This window comes from Oryzias latipes, chromosome 1 (genome assembly GCF_002234675.1).
Source record: "Oryzias latipes chromosome 1, ASM223467v1".
NCBI classification, from domain to species: Eukaryota; Metazoa; Chordata; class Actinopteri; order Beloniformes; family Adrianichthyidae; genus Oryzias; species Oryzias latipes.
This window is the reverse complement of record NC_019859.2, coordinates 15,966,168-15,991,611: the sequence shown is the minus strand read 5'-3', so window position 1 is coordinate 15,991,611 and position 25,444 is coordinate 15,966,168. Positions and strand designations below refer to the sequence as shown.

The window sequence follows — 25,444 nt, the reverse complement described above, 5'->3', positions numbered from 1 at the left end:
CCTGCACATTTTATCTTTAAAAAATTCATGGGGTTTACTAATTCCTCTTTATCATGGGGCTGTTTTCAATAAGCTTTTTACCCAGACTTTAGACATTTCTGTTCAAATGTCAATGAAAAGATCAAATTAATAGAGTAATGATCTTTATTAAAAATGTTTTTCATTGGTTTCATACATTTAGTAAATATATATATATATTTTTTTACAAACAAAAGCTATACGCTTCTATACCCCTCTAAAAATTAAAAAGAAAAAAAATGTGAAAGAAATGTTTTTAAGCAATTTCTTCCTCCCCTTCTATAATTTTAAGCAGCCATTATTGTATCTCACATTGCAGGAACTCCCTGAGAATGTGCTTGACTTTTTAAGGAAGTGTTTGACATTTCTTCCATCCAAAAGGTAAATACAGGTTCTGTTGTGTCTTTTCCTGACTTGCTGCAGGATGTTTCTGAATGGAAGAGGGTTAAGGCCATGGAGAGAAAAAAATAAAGGGCCAGAAAGAATTCTGACTTTTTACTCAGAATTCTGGTTTTAATTTCAGAATTACTTTTGTCTTACAATTTTAACTTTAAACTCAGAATTCCTTCTTCTTTCTCAGAATGTTGACTTTAATCTCAGAATTCTGACTCTATTATCAGATGCTGACTTTTTTTCCCCTCAGAAATCTGACTTTAATCCTAGAATTCTGAGGAAGTCAGAATTCTTTTTAACCCTTTAATTTTTTTCCTCCATGACCCAATACTCTTCTGTATTTTTGGATACATTTGCAACGCTTGCACATATTTTTCTTTATTTTTGACCGTCATGTCTTTGGTCTTTATGGAAACCCTAGGCCGACCCCTGCAGAGCTGCTTGGAGACCCCGTTTTTGGAGGCATTTCCTGCCAGTATAGACCCTTCCAGAGGCCTGTGAGCCTCTTCTCCTCATCTCTGCGCTGTGCAAGTTTGGAGCTCCCGGAAGACATCAGTGATCTTTGCAAAGGTCTTTTTTCCCAACATAAAGAAAATGAAATGTGCACAAATATTTTACCACCCTACTTTTTAAAATTTCAAAGTAAAAGCGTGTTTGATATGATTGCTTACACTTGAGGTTGCTTCATCATAGGCCCCCCTGTTATTATGTTCTCTATTGTTCAATTTCATTTTAGTTTTAATGTTTTTTTTAGGCTTACACTTCACAGGAAATAACGGAGTTGATTGCTTAACTTAAAGCTTGACTCCTCCCATTTTTCAGGTTCAGAAAAAATTCTCAAAATCCCAAGTACAGCAACTTTTTACATTTTTGCTGAACTTTGAGGAATTTAAACTTTAAAAAAATGTTTGAAAGCTCATTTGCTATGTTAAATGTGTCGTCATTTAAATTTAAAATCCCTGCTGTGAATTCATTCTTTTTTTTTTAATTTTCCTTATCAATCATTTTCATTGATTACATCCAACAGCAGTACCTGTGCTTGCTGGGAAAAAGCTTTATCTGTATCTGTGCTGTCAGATGATGATGGTGATTACTTGGCTGAGCGGGGCATCGATGAAGTTTACCACCTGTGGTGTCTGGCGGGTGGAGACTTGGAGAAGGAGCTGACCAACAAAGAAATCATCCAGTCCAAACCCCCCATCTGCACACTGCCCAAGTACATGTCGTACATCGCAAACACAAAAAGCTCTCCTTAGAATTACATATTTTTTCAGCTTTTTGGCTTGGCTGTGTGCAGCTCTTTCTTTTGTCTCCTTCTATCTAGTTTTGTCGTGGAGGATGGGGAGTCATTTGGGCAGGGAAGAGATCGGAGCTTTTTGCTGGACGACACCACGGTGACTCTGTCTTTGTGTCAACTCAGAAATGTGAGACAAAAATGATCGCCTTTCTGCACAAGTACAATAGATCTGTAGGGCAAACATTGACAACTTTTTTAAAACTTTAGAATTAAAAAATGAGAACTTTAACTTTAATTAGTTTATACACCAAATTAAGCACAGATTAAATAACTGTAAAAAAAAAAGTGAATCATGAATCATCATTTTTCTTACTGATTTTATTGAAAACCTAATTGATTTTAAGTTCAACAAGCTGTTTGCTGAACTGTCCCTGACAAACCACTGGATCCCTCTCTTAGTCGTTTCTTTTTGTGCCTAAATAGTTTGACAAATTAAAACCCTAAACCTTTTTGGCCTTTTTTGGGTTAAAAGATTTGATAAAAAAAATGAGTTAAAGTAGTTTGTTAATAAAATAACACGAAGGCTGTTTGCCTTAGACAGCAAAGCCAAAAAAAGCTGCTTTTTAAGTAAAGGGTTGACTTTTTCTTTGGTCTGTCATTTTTTTCAGAGACTTAAGGATGTAGCTGGTGAAGCTTATTATCCCCTTCTTGAAGACGAGTAAGTCCTTTTCATCCTGAATTAGCTGCTTTCAAATTTGATATGAGAAATGCAAGTTTCCTTTTTGTTTTTTTCCTTCCTCCTTTAGACAGTCGACTTTGTCCCAATCCAGCAGCAGCAATGAGCTGTCGTCCACAGTCACGCTGCCACTCATCATCCGTGAGAGAGACACAGAGTATCAGCTCATCCGCATCATCCTCTTTGACAGGCTGCTCAAGGTCAGGCCAGCACTCAAAGAGCACCAACACATGGGACCTGCTGATTAGTTTACCATTCTTTTCTGTATTTTTAATGTATTGGTATTGTTAAAATAAAGTAAAAGAGTTTATCCATATCAGGCTTATCCATATAAAAAGAACTTGGTGTGGAAAGAAGCCAGATTGGATGTTCCTCCTCTTGTTCGAGGACTGGCGTGGGCTGCTCTGCTGGGAATTGAGGTGCCACAACAATAAAATGTTCAACTGACCCACAAGAGATAGCTTTGTTAAATCAGACCCGAACGAGTCCTCTTCTTTTTGCACAGGGGGACATTCAGGCCAAGTACGACAGCATCGACAAGGACACCCCCATTCCCACTGACAGACAGGTGGGCAGCCGTTTCATAACAAACAGGAAGGGTCGGGACATGTGGCTTAAACACTTCCACGGCTTTATTTAACTGCTGTGAATGTTCTTGTGCTCAGATTGAAGTGGACATCCCCCGCTGTCATCAGTATGACGAGCTGCTGTCGTCTCCTGAGGGCCACACCAAGTTCAGGCGTGTGTTGAAGGCCTGGGTGGTCTCACACCCTGACCTAGTCTACTGGCAGGGTCAGCTATGCCCGTCAATCTCTTTTACTGTCTGTTTCTGTTTTGCCTGAGGTTTTTTTGCACTTTCCCTTCTTGTACCATCAATAACTGGACACTAGATGGTGGTCACGTCACATTTTAGAATCTGTCTTTTCCTTGTTCTGCCTGTAGTGAAAATAATTCCAACTAATAATATGGTTTTTGTTTTAGGTTTAGATTCCCTTTGCGCTCCGTTTCTATATTTGAACTTCAACAACGAAGGCAAGGATTTTATGTTGATTTCCTTTTAAGCAGTTTAACTCACTCTGGCTTAAATATTTTTTTCCCCTGTTGCTATTTTTCTCTGCAACCTGTCATTTACATGTCACATTTCCACAGCTTTAGCCTACGCCTGCATGTCTGCCTTCATCCCTAAGTACCTGTACAACTTTTTCTTGAAGGACAACTCCCATGTCATTCAAGGTAAGGGTCTCTTTTTTTTTTTTTTTTTTTTTTTCTAAAGCTCCCTGCATTTATTCAGAGCTGCAAATCCTCCAAAGTTTTTAAAAGTATTAAATATCCAAACTAAGGGCTTAAAAGGCATTTGATTGTCTTAAATGCTGAGTGAATGTGCCTTAAAGTTTATTTCTTTCTTTCTTTATTTATTTATTTGAAACCCCATTACATACATTTGACCAATTTCACAAAAACCAAAACTGATTTGACGAAATTCATTGACTAATTCGTCATATTTAATGACTGTTCTAAAACAGTCATTATGTGAAGAGATGAAACCATCAAACCTTTCATTTATTAGCAGTTCCATTAAGCGGTGTGTTTGCTTTAAATTTATTAATATTAAAGCTACATTAAAAGCATGGGAACTCCTTAAAAAGGCAAATTCTTATCTTAAAAAAGGTTAACTTCTCCGCCTGGCAGGCTGAGGGTTTTACCGGTACACATATTGAACATATAATCCAAAAAAACGTTTCTCTCTTTGGAAATTGGAAGAAATTACATGGAATAAGTAATATCAACCTCGTTAAATATAAACAGTTGAAGTCAGTAATAAGCACAAGCTTTAAATTGAATCACAGGAATTTGACCCCATTTTTTTTTTAATTTCCTAAACTGCGATATGTGAAAATCTTTTAAAACAAATATCAAGGTTTGCCAGGAGAACGGCAACAATTGCTTTATGTTTTTTTTTAATCATTGGGTCGGGGTCAAGTGGGGTTTATTTCTTTTTTAACCTATTCAGTGTTTTTAGGTAAAAATGTAGGCTACCCTAACATAATTTGCATTTTTTTTGTACACAATATCCTAAATTTAATTTACCGGTAAATCAGTTTTTCTTTTTTTTTTTTAAAGATCTTTAAATGTCTTGAAAATAGCTTCCTCAAATCATTTTACACCACACACTTTTACAAAGCAAAGAGCTTGAATACAGACTTCACCTTGGCTCAAAAAACAATTGGTTATTGGCTGCTGTGGAGCAATCGCGCCGTCATCTCATGTTGACTTAATTCGAGCTCTGTGTCTCTCTTAAGCTGTGAAATCCCATTTCAGTCCGTCTTAATGGAGTCGCCAGCTGAGCCCCGTCATTCTGAGGCACGTAGACGCATGAAACTGCAAATGCCTGCAGAGAAATGTCAGGAGCAATTCCTACCTGACTGATAAACAGCTGCTCCTCCGTGCATCTATGCAGCTCTGTGGGGAGTGTGCCTATTATCATATCACAGCGGGGCTAGATGCTCTGCAGAGGTGGCTAATGTTCATCTGCGGTCTGAGCTCTTACCAAGTATGTAAATGATGCCAACTTTTAGTCCACCCAATCTGCCTGAATAGGTAGTTCACAAACATTTCTAAATGTGAATTGTGGGTATTTTAAAAGGAAAATCAAGTTTTAGTAGTATTTTTTGAGTAACAAATATGAGAATTAAAATTGGTTCTATTCAAATGAATGCTATTAGTTTACCAGGTATTAGTGCTACATCTCTAGACATGTTGATGTTTTGTTTTTAAAGACCCACTCCGCTAAAAATAGTGTGTTTGGTGTTTTTAACATGTTATTGCAGCATTTGCTTTATGATGGATTTACAAAGAAAATTGAGCTTAAAATTGCATTTCTAAGTATTTCTTATTCCACTCGTTGTAAATCAGGATCAGAAAATGCAGTTTGCTTTAGCTTGTCGGTGTGGTGTTGGACTTACAATGGCAAGCAACATGCTCCCTGCTCCGCTCCATTCCAATGAATCCACTTGTAGGTGGCTAGATCCACATATGTTTGTTTTCTTCATCCAAGCTGGAAAATGGCTCAAGACTGTTTAACTAGATAGTTTCAATAATGCCCTTCATTTCTGATACATGTTAAGTTGGGGTTGTGAGGCAGGAGAGTGTAAACAAAGGGATGGTGGGAAATGAAGGCAGGCTTACCTCGTCCCGTCCCATAACTCGGAGACAAATTTCTAATGAGCTACTTTGTCCTAGAAAATGACACAGTTTTTAGATTTTAGCTAAAAAGGGCACAATCATAACTAAAAACACCCACTGGTAACGCTTTTAAGATTAATTTAAAATGTGTTTAAGGCAGGATATTATTCGTTTGTGTTTTTTAAGGATCCTTTTCAGACTTTCAGTGAAAAATCTCTCTGTTTTCACTTGTGCTGTTTTGTCTCTATTTCAGAGTACTTGACTGTCTTCTCCCAAATGATTGCTTTTCACGACCCAGAGCTAAGCAACCATCTGAATGAAATTGGCTTCATTCCAGATGTAAGTTACCAAGGCTGCCACGCTCACCGATGACGATAGCCAGCGGCGCGCTCAAATCTCTGCATTTGTCTTTTTTTTTAAGTTAATCTTTAATAGGAATTTGGCGATACAAGGGCATTCTTCTTAGTTTTTATCTCCTTTCCAAGGGCAAAGAAAATGACCCATGATAGACTGCTGTATGTATTTCTTTGAATGTCAATGACTTTTTGCTCAACATCCAGGATCCGTGGTCACAGTCAAGTTCTCCCTGTAGTCCAGGGATGATAATTTATACAGCGAGAAAATGTCTGCCAGGCACACTTAATGACACTCCTGTGCTGGGCTCAGTTGATTTCTCTTACTTTGTGCCACCTCTTCCTGCCCTTGCCTCTCTCGCTGATGCCTCTCCTCTGTGCCAAGGTTGGCGTCTGCGCTCCCTCACCAGGTTTTGGGTCCTCCTCTGATGAATGTGTGTCATCTGTGGGTGACGCAAAGAAAAGTGTTTTTTTTTTTTTTTAATCACAGAAATGACAGCCTCCTCTCGTTCCATTTGTGATGCCGTGGCTTTGAAGTGGCGCAATCAAAGGCCCACGTCAAGCTCTTTGGCTGTCAGAGTCTAAAGGAAGAATGACATGTTTCTTGTAGGTATTTTCTCTGAAAGGAGCCATATCTTCAACCGATGTGATCCTTTCAGCCTTTACTTTCAGCCTGCATGTGGGGCACTGCGAGCACTTACTTGCCGTTTCAAAGACGACCCTGTGGGCCCGTGTCCGTCGTTGGGTCGGGATAATGCTGTCTTTGCTGATAGACTTTTTGTGCTTGATGCCAATCCCAGTAATTAGACATCAGAGAGAATAATCCTCTGTCCTTTGGAACTTCAAGCAACAAAGTGGGCCTTTGTTGTACTGAGGCAACCATTCCTCCAAATGTCATCCATTAATTTTTGTTTCTATAATTGCACCCCCATTCAATTCAGTTCAGTTTGTTTATTGGGCTCCAGTTTATATCTGAAGTTGTCTTTTGGCGCTTCATAAAAAGCATCAAACAGATCCTAACTAGAGTTTTTTTTATTATAATTCAGTCCAGATAATTCAAATAAGGCCAGATCATTTAAATTTCATGGCCTTGATAAGTGACCAACAGATGACATCAAAGGGTTTTTGGTGTTCTGCCACGTTCACACAAAGCATGTGAACTGTGTTCAAGAAAGAGCTGAATGTGAACCCACTAATGGGTTTAAGTTCAACTGATTCGGCTTTAAGTGATCGGCCGTGCATTTAGTATGTAGAGCACGACAACTGACTTAAAAACTTGCATAGCGACACCTGAACAAGAGAATTTCAAACGCGAAAGTCCAAAACGCACACATACGCGTGTTGACGATGACATTTCACTTGAAGTGGTTGCTTGAACGCACATTTTTTATCCAGGTGTGAACATAGCATAATTTCCATACTCAGCAAACAAAAGGCAACAGTGAAGAGCATAACTAACCTCTAATGGAGAAAGGTCTTCAGTAAAGAAAGGAATGGATGGCCCAGTGCATTGTAATAAAAAACTCTGGCGTTGTCAGAAAGGTTGTTGTGCCCAAAGTCTTGAGCTGTTTACTCACTTGAGAAGGTAAGTGAACAGCCTGCAAATTGCACACATCTTTAACCACAGCCTTACTGGAATAGGCACAACCTTTCTCTGCACCCTGTCCCTGAATTGGAGAAGGCGGGGAAAGAAGTTTAAATTCTGTCTATATATGTGGTTTAATGCAACCCATATTTATCATCTGTGTACGTGACATGGTTATTAAAACAAAGAAGTGATTTTAAAACAGAAAAAAACCTCTTTGCAATTTTGGATAAAAAGCAGATTATTTAACATTTCTCCCGAAAAACTGCAGCAAGCAGTCTGGCTGCTTTCAGCCAGCTGTTTCATCTAGACCACCTCCAGTTTAGCCTCATCTCCATTTCCATCTCTGTCATTTGCAGCTATAATAACACAATCTACATCAACTCTGAGTGCAGTGAGTCTCCCCATCTCATCACCGCAGGCTAACAAGAGGTGCACTAAATGATCACCATCTCCCTCCAGATTGGCTGCCCATTAACTGGCCTACATAAACGGCCATATTCCCACTTTGGCTGTAGAATATTAGTGTCAGTTATGATGCTGATTTAGTTTATGATGAATCAGTAGTTTGTTGGTTTAAGGAAGAAAGTTTGTGTTTTTATAGTTTCTGCTTGTATGTGTTGAACCATAAAAAGGAACAATAAAAAAATTAATAAAAAAAGAGGGGAGAAAAGTGGGAAGACTAGATTAGTATCAGGAGATTTATTGTTTGCTCTCCCCACGTCCCCCCCCTCCGACTGAAGATCAGGCAAAACAGATTGTTGCTGTTTGTGAGTCCAAGAGGCTGTTCCGGTGTAAGAAAAAAGACAAATGAAGTTTTTGATCATTGTGTTTATTCCCGTTAATTTATCTGTTGCTGCTAAAAGGAATTCATCCAAAACATTGACGTGTTTGTCTTCTGTCTTATCTTTACAGCTTTATGCCATCCCCTGGTTCCTAACTATGTTCACACGTAAGTATTCATTTAAACGTATTTATTGAAATAATCTTGTGGGTTCTGTGTTTAAATTTAGATGATCCTCAGTCCCTTGTGCTGTCTTGTGGGGTCTAGAAGACCCCACCCATGACAAAGGTGGGCAGGATTTCATGTCGACCATGGACACCAGTGAAGATCAAAAATCATTGAATGTCAAAAGTTTACTGAGCTGTCTTAGTGGGTACAGATGACCCCACTTCCAATGTTAACGTGCCTTGGATAGAACAAGGATCTGATCCTTCGTTGGCATCACTTTAACCCACAGATCCGTTTGAGCCCTGCGCTCGGCAGTGGAATCTTTAATTTATCAGGCATGTGCGTGCACTCTCTCAGGGTTGAAGAGGGTGGATCGTCCCTCTTCTACCCCCTCATCAAACCTGTTTGTCAGTCCGGTACTGAGGTGAAGCCGTCTGACTACAAATGACCCCGGTCCAATATGAGACAAGGTCGTAGGGGTCATCCTTCATGTACGTAGAGACCAAGCGGCTGCCACTCACATTTACCAGTTCACTCATTTGACTGCTAATGTGGCTCCTCAGTCTGAGTCACGTTCTGCTGGGCTTCACGGCTTCACAAACGTGGAGATGGCATAATCAGAAGAACCGTGCTGGTTTCCTGTTCTGGTCCATATTTAAAATTATACGACTGAAATAATTGCTATAGGTGGGCGTGTCATCAGTGTGGTTTTATTTGGCCTGAAGTAACCAAACAATTCTGTTTGTTAAGCTTCTCAGGCTGCTTATGTTTCATATGTAATTTTCCACAAAATCTCCCACCTGAAAAGGTTTTTCCAACAGTTTTCCCTACTTGAACAGGCATTCTTCCAGCTACTATTAGCCAAGGAATACAGTGTTTTAAACCATAAAACAATCACATTATAACAAGCTCTATAACCTATTTTATTTTTAATTGCATACAATTGTACCTCTAAACTTTTATAGACTTGCTCTTGTGTTAAAGGATATACGTGTTTTGCAGTTCACAAATCTTTTTTTTTTCTTCCTGGTTTGCTATGCAGATGTTTTCCCACTGCACAAGATCTTCCATCTATGGGACACATTGCTGCTGGGAAACTCCTCATTCCCCTTCTGTATTGGCGTCGCCATACTGCAGCAACTGAGGGACCGTCTCTTAGCAAACGGGTTTAATGAATGCATCCTTCTCTTCTCTGACCTGCCAGGTAAAACTGTAAAGCAACTAATTCGTTGACTTTTTTCATTCATTCTTTTAGAAAATGCTGGTAAATCTGTAGGAACAGCGGAAAGGTTTGTAAATCTTCAAAGTTGAATTAAAAACCTTGGTTAAAAATTTTACAAATAAGCTAAATGAATGTAAAGTAATTTTTAAAATGCACTAAGCTTATTATAGGCTCATATAATATAAGATGAGTTTGTGTTAAATTCAGGTTACAGACATACATTTCCAACACAATTCAGTTCAAATTTGTAAAATTCTATTAAAAATATTTTAACTCTCTGGTCCTATATGACCTAAAATTACAGATCCATGACAGTGATCTTTTCTTTATCAATTTTCTTTCTTTCCATGTATGGGAACATCAAATGAGCCGTTCTAGATGTTAGATAGACAGTTTATACGAAATCTTTTGACTTCCTGCAGCATTTTTCTGAACAGTTTACCATCTGAAATAGAACATTTACTCCTAGAATTTTTTTTTTTTAACTTTAAACTTTGAAACTCCAATCTTGATGTTGTTATGATGAGCCACAGAAGTAAATTTAACTCTCCCCAAGAGCAGCAGCAGTTTCTGTCTGCATCCTTACTAAAGTTGCATTCCAATAAACCTCAGTCTGTCCTGCACGGTCATGGTCTAATGCTTAAATGTGGTGTTACCATTTTGCATTGCTGTCTGCTTTGCGGTATTTATATTTTTATTATCCAGTGAGTAGCATCACTACACGTCTGTTGTCCTTAAAGCACGAGACTTGAACGGTTGATATTTAACTGTCAAAACAAAAATTGAAATGAGACGCCTTGAGCCTGCTTTAGCCGGTCTTTTTCCTTAATGACTTTAAAATAAACTCAGTAAGTGAGCATCAACACTATCATAATGATGATGATGATGATGATGATGATGATGATGATGATGATGGTATTTATTTCAGACACATACTTTAAGAAGAAAGATGGGAAAAGAAAAAAAACATTCAAGAAATGTTCTTGTCCTGGTGTTCTCCATTCTTGTAACCTGACGCCACTAAAAAAAACAAAAAACAGATGGATTTGCTGCACACAACAAGCCTGCTCACTCAAGGAGGCTGGAATCCATATTCAGCTCAAACCAAGGTGTTGTGGCATCCAGCCACAAAGTAAAGCAAAACCATGAAACAAGAATCTATTTTACAAAAAGATTGCCCTGTTTTTCACAAAACTTCCAATTAGGAATGCTTGTCTTTTTAAGGACTTTTTAATTTTCCAATTAGACAGTTTCTTTACGATCAGGACGTCCATCTACTTACTTAGGCACAGTGGAGGTTGTATCTTGCTGTGGGATTCCCTGCTTTGCTTTAATGTACGTTTTTCATAAGGATATTGAAAACTCATTGCAGAGAACTGAATCTTTTTGTCTTATATATAGGGGTGCTACAGTTGTGAGACCAGCTCTGCTCTATGGGTTAGAGACGGTAGCAGTGAGACAGAGACAAGAGGCTGAGATGGAGGTAGCGGAGATGAAGATGTTGAGGTTCTCCTTAGGAGTGACCAGGTTAGACAGGATAAGGAACGAGTACATCAGAGGGACGGCCATGTTGCCTGTGTTAGCGACAAAGTCAGAGAAGCCAGACTGAGATGGTTTGGACATGTTCAGAGGAGGGATAGTGGATATATTGGTAGAAGGATGTTGGAGATGGAGCTGCTGGCAGGAGGGCAGAGGACGGCCAAGAGGAGATATATGGATGTCTTAACAGAGGACATGAAGTTGGCTAATGTTAGGGTAGAAGATGTCCATGATAGAGTGAGGTGGAAAGGATGATTCGCTGTGGCGACCCTGATGGGAAAAGCGAAAGAGAAAGAAGATATAGGGGTGCTGCAGGCTTTAAGCTTAAGAAGACGAACATAGTATTTCTGATGAAAGAAAAATTGTGCAAATGTAGCCAAAAAAAATAGATAAAGGCAAACGTAAAGCAAAGGATTTGTGTTAAGTCAACATCTTTCCTGACTAATCAAAAATAGATCATGATTTATTTTCAAAGCAGAAATAACTCTAGTCAAACTGCTATGAATGAATTACTGAATGTATTCATTCATAAGAAAGATATATATTGCACTTATAAAGGATGATTTGGAGAGCAAATTACAGTTTTTTCATTAGACCACTTAAATGGATAGTCATTAAAATGCATTCAATTGCTGGTTAGGGTTAGTGTTTGTCACACTAAGTTTCAGAGCAGTATTAAAAGTGCACATTATTTATTGTTTCCCGCATAATAAATCAAAACATTCACTTTTGACTTTTCTAGAAGTCAAAATGATGTGAGATTTGAAGTGCAGCAGACCACCATCACTTGCCCATAAATGAACACTGGAATGCTGATATAATCTTTTCCTCCTGTTGGAATTTAGTGTTCTTTACTTTACTGTTTTTCACTGTCCCAGTCCAACAGGTCAATCAGATTTAGACAGGAGCCAATTGGAGTTCATCTTGTCCTTATAAAGGGAAAATATGCTGGCTTAGATTAGCAGTTGGTTTGTCTGGCAGGAGCGACTCTTACTGCCACTTTCTCTCAGTATATCACTACTAGCCTCATTTATAGCATCTGAATACCAGGAAAGTGACTGTGTATTTTTTGGCACTTTTCTTAAACTGTATGAAGACCTCTTTATGACCTCAAATAGGAATTGTTTACATAGGTTCCTAGCCATGTTCAGACCCACTTTAAGATAGTTGCACATAACTAGCTGCAAACACAGCCTGTTAAATGTCCATCCATCAGCTGCGTTTGTTGAAAGTAACAGAGAGCCAAACTTTTTTTCTTCTTTCTTTTTTCGTTTTTTGAGGCAACATTTGTCAGTTCTTGTCTTGTGGTCGCTCCTTTCAGCGCGTTGGGTTTTCTGTTCCAGCACATCACTGAAGAGTGAAACAAAAAACAAAAGATGTCTGGTGTGACTTTTAAATTATTTTTTTTTTCATTTCCTACACTAAGTGAAATTTGAAAAAAAGAGTAAGGGTTCTTTAGTGAAGAGTTTGTACATATCTATTTTATAATACGAAACAAGCTAAGAAAAAAAAAAGATATCAATGAAATTCTGATACTAGCTGATATTTTTTTAGGTTACGAAAAATGAAAATCTTTTTTTGTTGTTGTTTATCTGTGTAGAAAAATACATTCCAGATATATTTCACATGTTTGACACCATCCAGTAACCACATAGAATAGAGATTTATTAATCTCCCAGAGGATAAATTCACCAATCTACCGACAATTAATTAAAAACAATAGAATATCATGGAAAAGTGTATTCATTTCAATAGTTCCATTAAAACAATAGACATCTACAGACTATAGATTCAGGGCTCACTGTTTATTTGATTTGAAATATTTATTTGTTATTTTTTACATACTTTGGGGTTCCAGCTCATGAAACTCACTAAAACTGGATTTGAGAAAATCAGAATACTGTGGAGAAATCACCATCACATCAATTAAAATGAAGTATTTTCAAAATATGTCCATCTTCAATAGTAAGGAATAAAATCAAGTATTTCACTTTTTTTTTTAGGTAATAAAATTTTTGTGCTTGTGTTAATTTCTGTTTTTCATAGCCTTGCATCCCAGCTGCTTTACAAGCAAAAGAAAGTTTCTGGGATTTCATGTAACCTCTACATCACTGACACGCTGTGAGTTTATTGAAGAGGATGGTTGTTATAGCCAAAGCTGTCAAGGCTGATGGACAGCAATCTTTGCACTGTTCAATGCTAATAATAACCGTTTTATCCAGGTATTGCTAACTTTTTTAATTTATTGCCTCATTCTTTGTGTGCATCTCTAAAATAAAGTTTTTTCATCATAAATAAATTTATAAGAGCAAAACCAAAAGTATTGTGCAGTAAAAAAACTTTTTAAAGTGTATTTATTTAAAAAAAGTGATTTAAATTATTTTTTTACTCATCTAAATTAGACACACTAAAACTCTCTATTTAGATAACTATTACAAGTTGAAGGGAGTAGAGTAACATTGATGAAATTGGAAAAAAATACACATAAATTTGGTAACTTTCAGCATCACTAATGGGACATTCTCATATGAATGTAAGGGCTTACATTCTGCAAAGAAAAAGTTACACTTACCTTTAAAAATGGTTAAAAATTAACAAAAAAAATTATATAAATGACGTGTGATGCAAAACAACACATGTATAACTCATGATAAAAAGTAGTTTGGCATTTAAAAGTTCATCAGTTTTGTTGGATGGATGCTTTTGAAGGTCAAAGTGGGCTATTTCGTACCACATTCATGCCTGTGGGGGGGAAATGAAGAGCACATGCACACTGTGAGTTATGGCAGATATCCTGTGATTTGTGGCCTGCACCTGCTCTTTTCTGCCATCAGGTGTGCAGAATTTATGTCCCCGTACAGCTGAGCTCGCCGTGACATTCATTTGTTTTTGTGTGCAGCCCCCGCATGTACACATGTTTGCGATTGCAGAAGCTGTTTGTGGAGACAGAAAAATGTTCTCCACTGCAGCCTGGAGATTACACAAGAAGACAAACAATTGCTGTCTTGTGTGGCGTGTGGTTTACGTGAAATAAGGAAACACTGGGTTAGTTAATCTTACTCAGGAAAAATATTGCACAGCAAGAAGAAAACTGTCACTGGCTTCCTCACAACACCTTCTTTTGTTGAGCAAAGTTCTAGGGTGTGTCTCTCTGCACGGCTCTGTTTAGGAAATCATTTACATTTCCTTAAATCTACACGTTATATACTTAAGTTACACAATGGTAAATGGTCTTTACTCATAATGAGCTTTACTACCTTCTTTGAAGGCCCAAAGCACTTTATAGTCCCTTTCATCCATGCACACACACACACTGATGCCAAACACTAGCGCCAACCTATAACCACAAGAAGCAACGTGGGGTTCAGCGTCTTGCTCAAGGACACTTTGACACATGGGCGTGCAGCGCGGGGACCTCATCTGGATCATCCAATTACAGGTTGACCACTCTACCTCTGCACTATGGCCGCCCTGATGTATATAGTTGATTTTGTTTCTTTCAAAATGACTGAATATGCAAACATACATTTCTTTGATGAATTTGAATTAAGCAAGGTTAAAAAAAAAGGTGAAATAGCTTGTTAAGCACTGCAATTACACAAATTAGTAGGTTTAAAGGCAACTTGAAGCTTTTCCATGTCTGCAGCAGCCTTTTCATTTGTATTATAATGAAACTATAAAGTGCTTTTTCAAATGTATGACAGGTGTGAGAGAAATCTATGGAGTTATCAAGCCCCTACCTTGCGTTACGCACATACCCGATTTAATAAAAAGCAGTTTCTTAACCCTTGTGCTATCTAAGATGACCCCACCCTTACATTGACGTGTTATTCCTACCATGACAAAGGTGGATAAAGGTGGAATGATTTCATGTAATCCATGGACACCAGTGAAGATCACAAATCATTAAAGAAAAAAGGTTCAGAGCACTGTCTAGTGGGTCTAGATGACCCAACTCCCAATGTTAAAGTGCCTAGGATAGCACAAGGGTTAAATGACCACTGTGGGGAGTAGGGAGTCATTTCCCATTGGCTCTAATGCTAAAAAAATCTGTTTTTACACAAAGCAATAATTACAGTCAAGATTCAAGGATCTTTTCGAGGCACATTGCTTTATTTCCTGTTCATGATAACTGTGTGAGCTAGAACTTGCACAGTTTAAGGGTGCATGTTTTGTTTTTGTTTTTTATTAGCAGTTAGGTGGACCAAACAGACCTTCAAACTTTCCTATGTTTCACCTAATTGTGGTTTTTGGAACACTGTTGACATGAAGTAAAAAAAAAAATAGAATTTTAACTCTCTAATGAGCTAAATTAATGTAATCAGATGTTTCATGACATTCCTTAAACATTGTGTTCCTGCAAAATGTGGGGTGACAGGAAGCAATTTGACCGTCTACAGCGACTTCTTCAATCCCCCATTATGTCAGTGTGACCTTAGTTGTAAATATCAGAGGTCTAAATTGTTGAACCACAATGTTTGGTCTTCACAATCACCCATAGCCGGATGTTTTTTTTTCTTTTTTCTTTTTACTATAATACCAATCCAGTTTAGAGCAATTTGACCCAATGTGAGATCACACATCTTTCTTAATGTGATATTCTTTGCAGTTTAGACATAAAATAGAAGCTTCACTCTTTTTTTATACCAACAGCAACTGCCATTATTGGACCAAAAAACACTAGCAGTAGAGATTTTATTGTTTTAGAGTGACTCTTTAATGATTTAGACGCACTCTTCTTTCCCTCACACTTTAGATCAGAGGGAGACGGTTACAATAACTCTCACTGACAAGTCTATTCCTCCAACACCTGCAAGTCTGTCTTCCGCAATATTCTAAGAAGATAAGAAGGTGTAAAATGTGTTCAAATGTCCATATCGCATAAAAAAATTAAGAGAAACTTAAATTCATCCTTTAGGGTAACCTTAGTTGAAAAAGGAGCAATAATTTGAGCCTTTGTTGCCTAGTTGGACATAAATCAGTCTGCAAACAAATTGTTTTGTATTTGTGCTCGAACAAGGACAGCAGCTACATAGAACCATAAAAGCCAGCGGTCGTCCACTCCTAATGATTATTATCGTTGTAACTTTGGATATAAACATTCTCTATGACGTGGACGTAAATCACTCCACATGCTCGTTATCAAATGCACAAATGTGAGCTTTTTCCTGTGTTAGAATTAGCTTTCCAAAGAAAAAGAACCAGGATTTAAGATGGGAGGGAAAACATGAAAGAGACTGCATTCATTTAAAAAAGTTACCTATTTGCTTAGACTTGTGCTTTAGGCCTGAATAACCTGGATAATTCCCTCATGCTGGGAGACTTCATTGATTTGCAGTGGACTTGATGGGCTCTCTGGCTGACAGCAACCATGTGTTTACTGATGGTGTAGAAGCTTTTGCCTTCATGGTACATTAGCATGTGATCCAATGAGAAAGTGTGAGCACAGGCCTGATGGACGCACTTATAGATGTTTAGGTTGAGGGACTTAGCAAATACAACACTTATAAGGACCCACCCATCCAATGAAAATCTTGTTTTGGTGTTTTTAACATGTGAAGAATTTTCTAATGATGGAGGACAAATATAGAGAAAAATAGGCTCAAAATGGCATTTCTGTGTTTTTCTTTATTGAATGTTGTGAATCAGGAGCAAGGAAAAAGAAAACAGTTTGAGAGAGCGTTTTTGTGACGTGGAAAATAAAAACTGTCTTAGAAAATGACTCCTGATTTTTGGCTTCAAACAAAAACATCATAAATAAAAGACCACTGGGAACACTTTCAAAATAGCTCAATAGATGATCTGAGTGGGTCTTTAAGCATGCATATAAAGGTAGTTAACTAAATACCTACTGTCCCAAACAAATCACCTAAAAAAGTTTTTTTTTAAAATATGTTATTGAGTTATAAAGGCTTTAAAGAAAAATTAGAAAGCATGCAGATAAAGTAATGAAAAGGGCTTCATTAAAGCAGCCTTATTTTAGGCTCAGTTTCAAGAAAGTGTGCAGCTTTTATACAGATTTGTTCATTTCAAAACTGGAAAAAAGATTGAGTCAGCATCCATAAGACAGAAGCTGCACAAATTTATAAATGGCTGATTTTCTAAAACATAAATTAAAGTATAATGAATAGAATTTGGTTTAGTGCTTCAGTCTTTGTCTAGATGGTTTATATAGGATTAGTTCATCTAAATCTCTATGCTTACATTTTTCGCTTTCTCCTAAGTTGCTATTTCATTCATTGGACGCTGTTCTAAAATGACAAAACTGTCACTCGTTTCAAACAAAAAGTATTACTATTGTTGAGATACATTTGATTTACTTTATTGAAATGCTTCAGATGAAAAGATTAATTTAAACATAAGAACAATCTGTTAAGGCCTTTGGAAGGTAAAGGATGATGGATGTTGTGCCTCTGCACTAAATGTAATTTTAGTTTTTTTTCTTTGTTACTGCTGCTAACGGTTAACATTCCTGGTGCATCTGTGGATCATGTGTGGCCCAGTCAGTTGGCCTCAAATGCGAAGCATGTATGATCTAAGCAAGATAAAGTAGAATCTTTGTGATTTTAAAGTCTTTTGAAGTTCAAAGACAGCAAGTACAGCGATGCTTGTTTCATAAGTCATTATTATTTGTAGACCTCATGTCTTTCGAATTATGAAAAAAAATGATGAAGAAAAAATATATATATATATTTAGAATATTATAAATATTTTCTTTACCATTTAATGTTACAGATCACTTAAGGTTGACTGGTGGGAGGGAAGAATGATGCATGGATGCAAATATTGGCGGCATGGTAGTCTCAGAGGATGGCCTTTGTACCATTTCTTAGCAACCCAGTCACATTGCATGTCATATATCAGACTGTTCCTGATAGTATTAATATCCCCGTTGTGTTTAATTCATCGAAATACCTCATGCTCATAATTCCACTAAACCCCATGTGCTGAACATAACTAATCCTGTTATTTTCTATTTGTGGTAAGCTCTACATAAGAATGATGATATTAATAAATTGGTACTTGAAAATTTGGCGACTTTGGAATGGCCAGCTGAGCCCAGAGCTTGTTAAGGCCGCCATCAATCTCCTTTTCTGCGTTTCTGGCCTTTTTATTTATTTTTTTAGGAGAAAGAGTGATTGCATGCAGCATTCATGGCCCAGGGGAGGGAAAATGTGTTTCCCTGAACTGCTACAATCCATTCAGTGAGGAATGCATGAGCTTCTGTGTTTTTCACCAGAATGGACCTTGTAACTGAGTTTGTCAGGTTCTAGCCCAGGAGAGCAGACAACCCCCTAACCTTGACACGGTGGTGGGGTGGGGGGTAGCAGGGGCCACAATACATCTTACTTCACTTGAGCCCTGGGTCCAATGCAGGTGATAACCAAGGAGCGAATTAGCCTGGCTTGTTCACTGGTCACAACAGGGAGATCCTGTCTGTGAGGAAGAATAGCCAGAGAATTCCTAATTTACTTAAATCTTTGGTTATTCTGCAGTTCTACTGATCTATATTGTCAGTGAAGTAAGTGAACAGTAAATGAATTCTGCTGCATTCATTTACTGGGAAGACAAAAAAATCAACAACTTTAATTTCCAATGATTTATCAAATAATATAAAATCCTCAAAAAAGAAAGAAAACTGCCACAGAGGCCCACTGGTGCTGCTGAATGACTACTTAAGGCTACCAAAATGTTAAAGTCAATCTTTTACTCCTGTGTTTTAATCTCCCACATGTACACATGCATGTACACCGTGTCTCAACTTTTAGTTAACATGTCAAAGGAGGAAAATGGTATTTTTTGTTTCTTTATGTTCAGTCCTGCAAAGTTTAGAAATACTTTGGTGAACTTTCTTTAACTATTGAATAACTGTATGTAAAAACACTGATTGATTCAGGAAGTTCAGGAATTCGTTCATTCATCTTCTAAACCCCTTTTGTCCCTTTCGGGGTCACGGGGCTGCCGGAGCCTATCCCTGCCACTCGTTGGCGAAGGCAGGTGATTCAGGAAGTCGCACAACAAAATTATTATTTTTTTGCAGTGTGACTCACACAAGGCAGGGTTATTGTTTGCCGAGCTCATAATGCCTTCACAACAAAGAAGAGCCATCAGCATGTTCATCTCTAGCATTTATCTTTTTTGTTTGTTTGTTTGTATTGTTGTACAGAAATTGACATTGAGCGCTGCGTACGTGAATCCGTCATCCTCTTCCGCTGGACTCCGAGGAGCGCTACGTACCGACAACATGCCCAGTTACCAAAACCCACCGGGGATAACGGATTTGGGAAACCTGCGTCATACTTCTCCTCTGACTATCAGGACATGCCGAAAACAGACTTGGTAAGTTATATTTCCACACTAACAGATATAGTTAATATTTAAGTAACATTTTCATTTAATGTTTTCCACATGAATGAAGACTTTTGTTTGTGTTGGTGTGCGCTAAGAATTACATGGTCACATGGACTTTTCATGGAATCCACCTTTCACTTCGTTTGAAATATTGTTTCCTTTCTAAGCTTTGCTGTGTGTGTGTGTTTATGTGTGTGTGTTAGTGTGTGTTCATGTAAGGATTCAAGAAAACAGTTTCTATGGTTGTGCTTCCACACAAAGCAGGTGATGAGCTTTTCTTTTTACTGTGACATTAAAAGCTGAAAGTGAAAATTCACTTTTTTTTTTTCACAACAGCCAAAGATTTATAGAACTGACAAGAGAAAATAAAAGTGAAAATGGGCGTGCGGGAAGTAAACTGAAGCTTGACAGATTTCACACATCTTACTTTCATGCTAACTTGCGAGTAATCTGACAATTTTTTTCTTTCTAATGCAAATCTTAAGGCCATGTCACACAGCCACTGTGTACATTTTGCACATGGTCTGTTGAGGGTTTCGGCCTCAGGATCTTTACGTGAATTCAGTTTTGAGCCGTTCAAAATTTTTTGTCAGTTGAGAATAACAGTTTATGTGTATTTCATGTCGTTTATACACAATTACTGTATTACAAAAATCATACACAATTGTACGTGATTTTTGTGAGATGCATGCATGTCGACTGTTCCACGTATGTCAACCTATGTCTAACGGACTTTTCACCCACGTACCACCGATGTGGAATGTTTCGATCACATATACATCGAAATCACGTTAAAATTACGTAATTGACGCACTAATTACTAATGAATAGCATTGAAACGGCGCAATAGTCACGCACGGTTCATGTTCTACATTGATTTATGTGTTCTTTGCCTGGTTTGTTCATACTTCTTTTGTGGTTTTAACGTGGTTCATTTGTGTCACATCTATGAAAATTTTGCAAAAATACCACAATTTTTCTCACATTTTCCACATAAAATTGTGCAATATGCTCAAAATGTACATAGTGGCTGTGTGACACGGCCTTTAGAAGCAAAGAAAGAGGCAAATATCTGCATTCCAATCTACAAATTCAGTCAGAAAACCATTTGAAATACAGTTTGAAATTAAAAGAAAAAGATTTAATCAATGAGACAATTTTTTAAAATATTTAACCCTATTTCAGAAACCAAATAAATTATGTTATGGGTCATGATATTCGTGTACTTTTTTTTTTTGAAAGCAAACGCTCCAGTTTGAAGTCAAAACAGCCATAACTTAATTTTAACCAGGATTGTGTCAATCTATAAACCCTCTGAGATGTAATAGGTGCAAACAAATTCCACTCTTCTGCTTTTAGGTAGGTCAACTCTTCATTTATTTGGCAAACAACATGAAACCATCAAATGCACTGGGTTGGAAAAAATCAATTCTCTTTTAAAATGAACAATAACTAGATTACATAAATAAAAAAAGTGAATTATTTGCAGCACAATTTGATTTGTAAAATAGATAAAGTGAAACAATACCCACGGCACCAAAACACGACCAAACAATGTAATGACAAAGTAATGTATATTTTTTCATAGGTTCAATATTAAAATTCGGTCATTTGTCTGACTTGGCTTAATCATTTTGTTTGAAGTGTGGGTATATTTTTAATGTTTTTTTTTCATCATAGTTATTTCTGTTACCGATAGTTATTTTAGAATATACAGTATAATGCTTATATGATAAAATTTAATTTAGCTGAAATGCTTGTTCAAATCCTACACACCAATTTACAATTAACGTTTAAGCTTCGTTTTCAGTTTTTTTTGTGTGTTTTCGTCAAAGATGCCTTTTACGCTTTGACGGTGCTGTCCAGTTCCCCTTTCACACCTGAATGCATCGTGTCGAAAAAGATCAGACACTTTTGGCAGCCCCGTCTGCCGTGTGATTGCTGTAATCTTTTTCTTTCAGCTGAGGCTCATTTGTATGGGTGGTGGCACTGATCCATGGCGGGCGTCCACAGTTGGTGCAAACTACCTATTTAAAAAATATATATATAGTGTAGCGCAGAGTATTACACTGTCATTCTTGCTGTTTTAGTAACAAAAAAAGAGTAGGAAAGGTAAAGTCAAGATGATGAGACAAAAAAAAATTGCATTTTATATTGGAATTTGACTGAAAAAAGACAGAAATTTTAAACAACTGTTCATAGTGCCAAATCCTAAATGTTCTTTAAGATCTTATGACTTAAAAACAGAGTTTGGATGCTTGTGCTGTTTGTTTTTGTTCATCTTCCCTTTACGCAGGCAGCAGACCTCTGGGCTTTCCTCAGCAGTCTGCTGCTGGAGAATGTAAACAATACTGGAGAATGAAATCCTCCCATTTATTTTATTTGAGCAAAAAATAAACAAACTGTCATTGTGGTCCATTCTTAAAGTCCCACTCCGATCATCTTTTGATCCATTTTTAAAGCATTCCCAGTGAAAGCCTGTGTCGTTTTCTAGGACATAGTTTCTGCAGAGTAGTATTTATAAATTCGCCACGAGTTGTGGGCGCATAGCAACCCCGCCTCCACTTCCTGTCACCCATAACAGAGCTCTCTGTTTACATGCTCGCCCATTAGCTTAAAGTCCCTCACAAACCCAACCTAACTATACCAGTACAACAAAAATGCTGAGCAATACTGGAGCTATCCTCCCGTGCATCAGAGAGACAGAATGGTCAAAATCTAGGCGGGGGTCGGGGCAGGCAAACGAAGACGGAAGATTAGATCCAGAAATAACACTCGGTAATGAAGGCAGAGTGGCACAAACAATACTTTGCATTGAGCTCAGCTCAGTGCAGTGCTTAATTAAGTCTGCTATAGTTGATTGAGTAAAATGAGTCATGTGTGCGGCATCCAGAAAGTGTAGCTAGAACTGTGGAGACAGTTCCCGCTGATGAACAGAGGGGGAGACAGAGTTCTGACTTCTGACATTCTCCAATTATCAGATAGGGATTCAAAAATAATACTTTCACAATATCTTATTTTTAACAATATAAGAAAAATATTTTCAAATACTCATAAATCTGTAGAGTCAGCTAGTCATCCTAAGGGTGTGTAATCGATTCAGCAAAGATTCTTTTGTATTTCATAAATTGTAACATTAAGGGTCCTCATCTTTTTAAAATACTTTATAAAATATGAGGCAGCATACCTTGTTTAAAGGAAAAGCAGCTATACTGCAACATTTCATATTTTAACCATCGTAATTTAACGGTGAAAGTGCATGCCTACACTCAAATTTTTACACTTTGTCAGCAAAAGGAAAAAAAAAAAAAATTTCATTACAAGTGCCTCCTTTTCTGGTCTTTAAATCTTTAATGTAATACCGGGAAGTGCTGTGCAGCAAAAATTAAAGCAAGAAGGCATGCAGGACGTTTCCTAGTAAAGGAACCCTCCTCTGTGAGAAGCTGGTGTGTTTCTGTGTACAAGTTTTAGAACGTTTTTTTTGTTGTTGCTGTCAGCAGTTTTTACCATGATTCTGACCCGGTTTTTGCTCCTCCACTTCGTCTCTAACCGTGAAAGAATGTGCTGATGTGTTTTTGTCATTGTCATTTTCACAGACTTTGATTTATTTTTTTTTTTTTAGTACAGCCTTCATGGGTAAATGTGTGGAGACAATTGAAGAAACCCATTGACACTTTCATGGAGTTTTATCAGTGCTGTACAACACTATTGTTAATAAATGGTACATGTGCATAGTGGGAGTTTTTTTCTTTTTTCTTTTTTTTTTGATGCAAAAAAAGAGCAATTCTAAATGTGTTTTTGTGAAGCTAGTAGGGATAAGCCGCAGACCTTAAGATGTAGGTTGATACATTTGCTGGAGCTTATCTGCCAAATCCAAACGGCTAATTCCATCATTGACTTTAGGATATGATTTATTTCCAAAAGAAAACATGGTTACAATAAAGAATGACCTCACAAACAAAAGCTGTTGCTTTTTCTTGACTTTGTTTACAGGGAGGGAACACAGAATTTGATCCCCTAATGATTAATTGACAGAAAATGATCCGTCCATCGTTTTATGGAATGGTTTGTTTTTGCATGCACTCATGGTTCTGGGACTCCGGTGCCGGACCTAGCTCTGCTGCCCAGCACCGGTCTAATGAGATGTACACAGGCAGAAATATGAAGGTGTATATGCTGTAAATCCAAGTGTTGCTCACATCCATGTTTATGAATAACTTATCAGGTGAATTATTATTTCATGGGAACGAATTGTTTTTGACTCATGTCTGGTCACGGGCTCCGTAGTTTACAGTCTTTGACGGTTGGTCTAAAACGCTTCTCAGTCAGTCTGAAATTGTGCTTGGAGGAGTTTTTGATGACTCATCAGAGATTTTGTTTTTGGCTCGCTTGAGGAGATTTAGGTTACAGCTTTGACAATGGGTCCAAGATATCTCACGGTTTGAAAGTTTTAATTGGATGTTCAGGAACATGTTGATGCTCCCAGCTGTCTGCATTGGCGTGACCCTTGAAGGCAGCCATACATTTCCTTGGGTCTGTCCATTTTAATTTAATTTTTGGATGGTTTTGTACTCTGGAGCGCTGTGCCGTTTTATGTCTTATTACGTAGCTCTGATACAGCTTTTAAACTATAAATGCAGAGCAGAGTAAAAGCGCTGTCTCTTGGCATTCGCTTTTGCTTTTTTGGATAACAGCAACTCTTTTCATGCCAGTACATTATACCTGCTCAGTAAATGACAAAGTAGCTCATTTGTATTACTTTAACTTCTTTTTTTTCTGTTGCTGCTCTTACTTCTAATAAATCAAACTCACCAAAGAACTTCAACTCATCCAAATATACTTGAATCAAACTGTACTGCTACATTCAGCTGCTTTCACTGAATATAAACAGACATCCCCTTGGTAGTACTCTGTGTAAAACCAAAATATGTATCATTTATAGACACCTTTTCCAAAACTAGTGAAAGATGTCATTAAATGTAAAGGAAACCTAATGAATTAAGCTTAAAAAAACAAAATTCTAATGTGGAAAAGAAAATGTAATAGAAAAACACAGAATACAAAAACAATGTTTTGGGTTTGTGTTTTCTTGAATGGTCTAAAGACTCAGGGAACCTAGGAAGTTTGTATCTGTCGGCTGAAACACCCTGTCATTGAATGGGTCACCTTGTTGGAAGATGAAAGTGTAAAGAGAAAGTCTGATGTCATTTATAACAACCCAAAGCAGTTTGTTTACCTTAAATTCCGGGCTATAGAGCACACCTGATTACAAGCCGCACCCATTACATTTTTAAAGGGTATATGTGTTGGGTGTGTATGTGTTGGGTTTTTGTGTGTTTTATTAATTCATTTATTTTATTATTATTTGCATTTATTTTTATTATTGTTCCTTTCTTTTTACTATGTTTATTATTTTAAATATTATATTATATTTCATCTTGTTTTTTTAATTCTTTCTCTGGGAAGCACTTTGAGATGCTATGTAGCATGAAAAGCGCTATATAAATAAAGTTGAATTTGAATTTGAATACCAAATTATAGATACATGAGCCGCAACTGTCCATTAGCCACATGAGCCCACATTGAAACAACCCAGCTGGGACGTTGAGCTGACCCTGCTCCATACACAGTAGGACTCAAGTCAATCTCAGAGAGGGAGAAGCAAATGCAATCATAATTTGTATAGTCTCCTTGTCTACATTAAAGCCTATTTATTTGATCACAAACCCGTTGGTGATGGTGGATTTTTTTACACTGCTTTTAATGATTGCTTTTAATCCGGAAATTACAGTATTTCTCTATTCATCTGCCTCCGCTACGGAATGTAGATCCACTGCCAACCGCAGAGTCGGCCAAGGGTCATTAGACTTATTT

The 25,444-nt window shown here is 37.4% G+C and overlaps 1 protein-coding gene across 2 annotated transcripts in view; it reads left to right on the top strand.

Annotated features, from left to right (window-relative positions):
* tbck (TBC1 domain containing kinase) overlaps window positions 1–25,444 on the top strand; it is a 40,657-nt gene that overhangs the window by 4,986 nt on the left and 10,227 nt on the right. For both annotated transcript variants that reach the window (XM_023957389.1, XM_023957386.1), the window contains exons 9-23: window positions 338–399; window positions 833–981; window positions 1,489–1,627; window positions 1,736–1,835; window positions 2,317–2,366; window positions 2,455–2,584; window positions 2,705–2,803; window positions 2,890–2,952; window positions 3,050–3,176; window positions 3,366–3,416; window positions 3,534–3,617; window positions 5,821–5,906; window positions 8,421–8,457; window positions 9,500–9,661; window positions 19,386–19,558. In XM_023957389.1, the coding sequence (XP_023813157.1) occupies window positions 338–399; window positions 833–981; window positions 1,489–1,627; window positions 1,736–1,835; window positions 2,317–2,366; window positions 2,455–2,584; window positions 2,705–2,803; window positions 2,890–2,952; window positions 3,050–3,176; window positions 3,366–3,416; window positions 3,534–3,617; window positions 5,821–5,906; window positions 8,421–8,457; window positions 9,500–9,661; window positions 19,386–19,558 (1,512 nt within the window). The remainder of the gene's footprint in view (window positions 1–337; window positions 400–832; window positions 982–1,488; window positions 1,628–1,735; window positions 1,836–2,316; window positions 2,367–2,454; window positions 2,585–2,704; window positions 2,804–2,889; window positions 2,953–3,049; window positions 3,177–3,365; window positions 3,417–3,533; window positions 3,618–5,820; window positions 5,907–8,420; window positions 8,458–9,499; window positions 9,662–19,385; window positions 19,559–25,444) is intronic.